Raw genomic sequence first — 7,101 nt, forward strand, 5'->3', positions numbered from 1 at the left:
ATATTTTTGCAGTTGCAGATACCTGTGACGAAATTTCAGGTTGTTCATAATATGTTTTGTAAAAAAAGACACTTCATTAAATGTAAAACAAAGGGAATCATTAGGAGTTCTTCTTGTTTATAGCTTATTATGCTATTATTTGACTGGTCGAGCCCAGTTGAGATCAGATTGCTCTGCATGTGGCCCCTGAACTTAAATTAGTTTGACACCCCTGGGTTAGGGTAAGGGTTAAGGTGAGGTATTTAGTTGTGATGGTTAAGGTTAGGGTAAGGGGCGTGGGAATGCATTTCGTCAATGATGTGTCCTCATAAGAAAAGAAGTTTGTGTGTGTGTGAGAGGAGAAAATGAGTGTTCTCATTCTCCTTCTATTTTTGCAGTGATTTTCCTCAGCAAGAAGCCCAAGGAGAAAGAGCTGGACTCTAAGAGCCAAGTGATTGATGGCATCAGCAGGTTGATCTGCACAGCCAAGCACCAGCACACCATGTTGAGAGGTAATGCAATAAAAAAAAAAGCCCACAGCTGAGGCTACACTGCCACCTGGTGCTGATGTCATGACTTTGCATTTAAACTGTTGCATGGCTTGGCTTGCATGGTTTGCTGTGGGGTTTTTTTTTCCACTTACTCATGGGTATATTAATGTCTTTTTTTCCTTTGTCCTTAGTCACTATTGATGGAGTGGAGTGGAATGATGTGAAGTTTTTCCAGCTTGCTGCCCAGTGGCCGACACATGTCAAGCACTTCCCGGTGGGAGTCTTTGGCTACACTAAGCCCGTGTGACTGTGGCCAGCTGTCACCTCGGCCCCCACCGGACTCTCCACTGCACTTGTCTCACTGAGAGGCTGCAGAGCATCAGAGGAAACGCCAAGCAGCCCCAGGCAGTAATAGTTTTCCTGTGGAAATCTTACTGACTCACAGCCGTGTTCAATACACAAACTTCATGTCGTCAATTTGATGTTTTCGATGTTGATGTTGTCGGGTGTTGTTGTTTTTTTTACTACACTACAGAAAGAACAAGTACTATTTTGTAAGATTTGTGCTACCGCCTCTGAGGTATTTTGAGGTTTTTTGACAATTTGCCACATTTTGATAATGGCAGCTGTGTTTGCACTTTGTTTTTGTTAACATTTTATTATTTCTGTGAAATCCTACATTTATTATTACTCTATAGACAATGGAGGAGTGTGGTGGTGACGTGCAGTGGCGTGTGTGAGGTTGTTTGAGACCGTGTATTGTGCTTGTTGTTGAAAGTTGGAATATTGCTGTGAATCTAGATGGAATCCTCTTCTAACTGTCTTACTTGTCCCTTTACTTCATCGCAAAGGTCAATTTTTATAGAAAGGAACTTTTCGTTTACTTTTAAGCAAATCAAAAAAGACAAGTGATTGCGCAAGGTTATTTTTTTGAAGGTAGCTATAATGAATGTAGCTATGACTCATTTGTAAGATGTTAGCAGTTAGTCACATGACTTCATTAATGTAAGTACTGGAGAGTTTGTATCCGTGTTAGTGTACATTTGGACAGTACAGTAACAGTGGCTTAGAAGCAGGGTTAAGTAACTAACAACTTATTTCAACTCCCAACAGCTAAACGCCAAATTTAGTTGTGACTGTGTGAACCGTCTTATTGTTTCAAGGTCCTGAAATGTTTTTCACACTTTCCCAACTGTAGTTCTCACCCTGTGTTGTAATTGGGCAGCCTTGGCACAAATCCATTGTTTCTTTGGTAAACACGACCACGTTATATTCAGCTTGACGTCATTGGTTTGTCTCCCAGATTTGCAGTAACTTCGCAAAAACACGGATTGCTCCAAAATGTGCAGTGACGTGCCAAAGTCAAGTTTGTTTGTTTTTCTTATAGTGTAAGCACCAGAGCTCTTGGCTTGGCCAAACTTTATAGTATGTTAAACTTTAAAAAAAAATATATATAATGTACATGTGGTCTCCGTGGAGACCAGTATTAAGATTACTGAATTTTTATTCTATAAAACGACATATATATAGATATAGATATATATTTAACGTCCGATTAATGTTCCATATTCAGCCAAATGTAAACACATCAACTATTTACAGTACATGTGCATGAGTAAATGTCTGGTGCACATCTTAACCAACCGCTGTGCCCTTTAATGCAGCTGTGTCATGGCTGGACATGCAAGTAGTACTTAACTTAAAACTCAGTAGAGGTTGGCCATTCAGTATTGTGACGTAGGGTAATGAATTGGTCTGATTTGAAAATGTGCTTTGACAGTATTGTTCAAACGCAATGCAAAGTATTGAACTGCTTTTTAAAGAAAAAAAACCAACATGATACCAAGTGTATTGAGTCTTGCCAGATGTCCGAGTCACTGCCTGTGTGTCTGTGTGTCTGTGTGTCGGTATGCTTCATGTTCGATGGTACTCCCTCAGTCGAGTCATGAGGAATTTTTGCAAGAGGAAACCTTTGGACAAAAAGAGCCTTCTGTATGAGTTTGTTGTTGCTTTTTCTAGCGTGGAAAATGTAAAAGCTTTTGGTAGGCTGGCTTTTTTAAAAAAAAAAAAACTGAAAAAGAAAATTGTATATAAATGAATATATACAAGACGTACTATCGTGAACCCCACCCCCTCCACTAAATTGAAAGCACAAATAGCTTACCTGTATTTCTTGACATAAATACCAAATATATTTTACAGAACTCGTGACTATGAAGTTGACATGTTCAATGCAAACACTATCAGAGTATGTTGTTTCTCACACATTTCCCTCACTTTGTGATGCACTTTCATGTGGTTTAATACACATTTTGGCTCAAATTGGGAAACTGTTTGATTTTGAGATGAAGTCGTGGAGGTGTTATGAAATGTAAACCACTACCTATAGTCGAGAGAAGGCCTTTTTTTCTTTTTCTTTTTTTGGGGGGGAAAAAATCACCCTTTTGTGTTATTTGTTAATGGGTTTCAAACGCCCCGTGGTCTGAAAACCGTCATGGTTGTCTGTTACTTAATGTTTGGCCACTTGATGTTGAAGAGCTTGTTTTATAACTGCCACAGTCCCCGTCTGCCCATGACGACACAGTCAAGTCTCCTTGCATCTTTCCTTTTTGAAGGGTTTATGGTTTTCCTCGCAGTGAGGATGCCGACTAACCTTTATATTTTTTACACTTGGGCTGTGAAGTGTTGTTTGAGGGAATTGGTCATGCGAGTTAGGCCTTTTAAATGACGAACGGAGTTCAATGTATTTGACCTCAAGGTTCCTTTTATTTTTGCCCTTAGTCTAGAGGTAGCATGGGGGTGTTTTACAAGGCTGGATCAATGAGCAGGCATGTCTATGTTTTCACCATATTCTAGCACTGCAAAAATTAACATCTGTGTTGATATTGTTCATTGATGGTCAAACAACATGCCATCTCATTGCTCCCGTTACTTGAAATGCCACCCAGTGTCTTTGCACAAACCCTATTTTAAAAATGACATGACAGTATTTTTAAATTTACCACTAAAAATATGGGTTACTCTGCATGTTTTACTATATAGATGTAAATATGTTTTGGATTTTTATATTGTTTTGTTTCTTTCCATGCTCTCACAAGCAGTTGTGTTTAATAAAATTTTTAATCTTCTGTATAAACACAGGTCGTCTTTATTCGCTTTTTGTAAATCATTTCTTTGTACAGTAATTCCCAAACAAACTTTGTTGTTACTGAGCTGTGATTGAGGGCAGGTTGACGTAATTCTTCATTGCAGGCAGTGGTTTAATCTTGCGTCCTGCCCAGCCTCCCTTCCTCTGCCACAGGCCACTCGAAGGGCGAACACCAAACCAGCGATTGCGACCGGCTTTGCCAATGATCTCTTTGTTGTGGTCAATGTTGGACACACGTCCCACTGTTACTATGCACGTCTCATGTACCTGGGTGTGAGATTGACAAATTTCAATATATTTTGAGAGCAGAATGTGGTTTAATCAACGGAGATGGTGTAATCCCAGTGTTTATTATCTCACCTGAACCTGCTGCTTGGAGGGAAGCTGAACGATTGCTGTTCCGTTCACTTTGCGGAGCAAAACGCCACTTGTGCCTGAAACGAGAAGAAACACAGTACACTGAATTACAATGACTCATTGTATTAGGGATTATTTCAAGAAACATTTGAAAAATGAGTAATTAAAACACAAATTTAATATTTTTTAATTGTTAATCCACTACCTTTGTTTTTATTAAACTGTAAATCTGCTGGGCTGTAAACATGCAGAGTCATAAAATCCTTCAAAAGACGTTGTGGAAGAAGTCCAATGACAAGTGCTTGTTCAGTTTTGCTTCTGTTGTGTCTGTCTTTACGAAGCAACCACATCCTGGGAGCTGCTGACGTGACTGAAGCTGCTGCAGCTTTACTAAATTGTTCAAACATGTTAAACTAAGAACAAAATCAGAACAAAGATAATAGTTTACCAGTGCTACTCTTCTCTCACCCCAGCTTTGCTGTTTGATGTGAATATGGAGGGGAAAAAAACACATCCTCTCCTTTGAAAACTGATGCAGAAGCTATGTCTGAATAGGATCACATTATGAACCCACAGTACAACGACAGATTACCTGCAGCACGTATATACTCTGATCCCTTCCCTGGTTGTATCTCCAGGTTGTTTACCAGTGTTCCCACAGGAAGAGCTCCTAGTGGGTGGGCATCACCTTCATTGGCCAAGACTACAAAAATAAGAAAAATTCATTTTTATTCTGTATTAAACACAAGATCTTGGATCTTTTCACAAGGTAAGAAAGATCCAAGATCAACTGTTTCAAATCTGCTTTAGACAAAGAGCTCATACCTGCCATGCGTCCAATTACTGCAGATGTTTTAATGGTATCTCCAGCTTGCATGTTCTCTGTAGCAATGATCCATCTCTTACGGCTGCCTCCAGCCACCAGGGCAATGTCAGCAGACCTGTCCAAACAACACTGATTATGAGGAATGACAATAAGTCTCTTCTGTACGTGTACAGTACTGTATGCATGATTTAAGCACATCTGACCTGCATGGGTCGTATCGCACTTCCACAACCTTCTCCTCAAAGGGCTTGCCCTCTTTGCCTTCCTCATAGTGGAGTCTCTGGAAGTCTATCCATCGGTACCTTTGCTTATGTCCACCACCGATGCCATGAGTCCGTATCCTTCCTGTGTGGTAGAAAGACAGACGAGCAGCAATTATCCCTCACCTCTATTATAAACGACTAAAGTACCATGGCTTGTATAGTTAATTTATCTGCAACTTCAGATTTTATGTAGAATAAGTAGGGGCAGAGGAAAAAAGCTGCACTTAGATTTACATTCATACCTCAAAACTGTAATTGTATTTATGATTCGTATAATTCAATTGTATCTGTTCCACATAATAAGGGGATTGTGGAAAATAAATAAAAACAGAAAAAGCTAATCAATAATGGCACATTAGAAGCTGAACCTTGCTTGTTAACAATAAAATACTCTGCAGCAATGACCACTCTCTTCTTTACCTGTGTGATCTCGGCCTCCTGTCTTTTTCATTCCTATTGGTTTGATGGTGTACTTCTCCCTCTGCTTCCACAGCGTCTTGTTTTGCTCCAGAGAGGCTGTGGTGAGGAAGCCTCGGCACTGGGCTACTGTGGTGGACACCAGAGCCCCCAGCTCACACTGTCGAACACAAACAGAGGATAATTGCTTGATACTTTTGCCAAGGAGGTCATGATTTAGACCCACACTTTGTCTTTGTGTTTGTGAGCAGCAGAACTCAAAAGGATAATGATGAACTTTCATGACGTTTTTTCAGGATGATTGTTATGGCCCAACGAGGAAATGAAGAGATTTTGGTGGTGATCCACTTCACCACACCTGTACTGACGCCACCGGTGTGGGTTTGCGTATGGACACCAATATTTGGAGAAAACCAAATGTGTTCCTCCTAATATTAGAGACAGGGCAATATGTGTATGTGTGTGAATTTCTCTCTAGCCTGCACTACTACTACTACACACATGTCATTTTGTCCATGCCTACTCTTTTTGTCTTTTGTAGACATCATGCCACCAAAAAAGAGGGAAATCAGCAGGCGAGCTTAACCACACAGACCATAAGATGAATGGATGAGAACTTAACAGCTCAACAGTGTCCCTACCAATATTGTAACTAAACATAGGCCCTTGAATAACACTGCAGGAAACTGAGGGTTTCAGCTCACTGGGTCTGGCATTCCCTACTTTTTATTCTCGTGATGTTTCAGGGTATGGTCAGGTGTGGCTGTCAGAGAGAGAGAAAGGGAGACAGGGAGAAGAAAGAGAGAGGGAGGACATTTACCTGTGAGGAGAGCAGAGTATTCTGGGAGACGGTCAGGGAGCGCAGAGCTCGAGTCAGACACGACAACGCCATCTCAGCGTCCTCCTGATGGAACAGAAGAGAGGAGGTTTTATTGTTATATTTGTGCCACCACTGTGCTTTAACTGCCACAATCATAACTGTATTCATCAGTACCCAGGTGGCTAACAACTGTGCGCTAGAGCTAGTTTCGTCTGTAAAATACGTGAGACTAACCCAATTTAAAAAACAAAAAATGATCGCAACGATTCAAAATGTAATCCCCTGTAAAGGTAGCAAATCGATCGTAATCATCGTGCAGCGTAAACTCACCTTTGAGTTTGTTTTAACTTTGATATTTCATCCCAAGCCTGTCGTCGGCGTCCTTCACGGTCGTACACGCCGAGTCGCGCTCTGATGACGTAGGAGCTCCTTTTCATGTTTATTTACAAACTAAAGTTAACGTTGATTTTTATTTTATTTATATATATATTTGGTCACAGAAATAAATAAAGCTGTAGAAATATATTGAAATTTAAAAAAGGTGTAGTTTTTGTAAAGGCATTCATAATCTGACCTCTGGATTGCACTGACCTGAAAAAATTAAAGATTCTTATAAAAAAAACCCTGGGCATTTCAGGAGGGGTTTTTTATGCGTGTATTTTAGTTGAGTTTTGATTAGACACTACCTATTCTATTTCAATTGTGTATTTTCTTGCCTATGCTTGTTTTATGACCTTTAATGTAAAACAAAAATTTAAAGCGTCGTTGATCACCCTATAAAATATATAAATAGAAATTGA

At 39.9% G+C, this 7,101-nt stretch overlaps 2 protein-coding genes across 4 annotated transcripts in view; one reads left to right on the top strand and one right to left on the bottom strand.

The window, feature by feature from the left end:
* Positions 1-2,527, top strand: part of LOC122781618 (phosphofurin acidic cluster sorting protein 2-like) — a 40,289-nt gene extending 37,762 nt beyond the window's left edge. For both annotated transcript variants that reach the window (XM_044045418.1, XM_044045419.1), the window contains 2 exons: positions 378-491; positions 662-2,527. In XM_044045418.1, coding sequence (XP_043901353.1) covers positions 378-491; positions 662-777 — 230 coding nt within the window. In that variant the 3' untranslated portion in view covers positions 778-2,527. The remainder of the gene's footprint in view (positions 1-377; positions 492-661) is intronic.
* A 1,073-nt stretch (positions 2,528-3,600) lies between these two features.
* mrpl2 (mitochondrial ribosomal protein L2) lies at positions 3,601-6,711 on the bottom strand. 2 transcript variants are annotated; one of them, XM_044045420.1, is made up of 8 exons: positions 6,632-6,711; positions 6,302-6,385; positions 5,485-5,641; positions 5,005-5,146; positions 4,801-4,916; positions 4,568-4,678; positions 3,979-4,052; positions 3,601-3,885 (listed from the first exon to the last, which is right to left on the bottom strand). In XM_044045420.1, the coding sequence occupies exons 2-8, from the start codon at positions 6,371-6,373 to the stop codon at positions 3,676-3,678; spliced, it is 882 nt and encodes a 293-aa protein (XP_043901355.1). In that variant the 5' UTR covers positions 6,374-6,385; positions 6,632-6,711; the 3' UTR covers positions 3,601-3,675. The 2 variants fall into 2 exon arrangements, with proteins under 2 accessions (XP_043901355.1, XP_043901356.1); XM_044045421.1 differs by having other exon boundaries at positions 6,649-6,696.
* Between the last annotated feature and the right edge of the window lie 390 nt (positions 6,712-7,101).

The sequence above is a fragment of the Solea senegalensis genome, linkage group LG15 (assembly GCF_019176455.1).
Source record: "Solea senegalensis isolate Sse05_10M linkage group LG15, IFAPA_SoseM_1, whole genome shotgun sequence".
In the NCBI taxonomy this organism is placed as follows: Eukaryota; Metazoa; Chordata; class Actinopteri; order Pleuronectiformes; family Soleidae; genus Solea; species Solea senegalensis.

Bases quoted from the DNA above. Each gene is read 5' to 3' on its own strand.
- mrpl2 (XM_044045420.1), bottom strand. From the start codon at position 6,373: ATGGCGTTGTCGTGTCTGACTCGAGCTCTGCGCTCCCTGACCGTCTCC. The intron at 5,147-5,484 runs GTAAAGAAGAGA...TCTACCACACAG, and splicing joins AGGAGGCCGAGATCACACAG to GAAGGATACGGACTCATGGC. The intron at 4,679-4,800 runs GTATGAGCTCTT...TTATTTTTGTAG, and splicing joins AGTAATTGGACGCATGGCAG to TCTTGGCCAATGAAGGTGAT.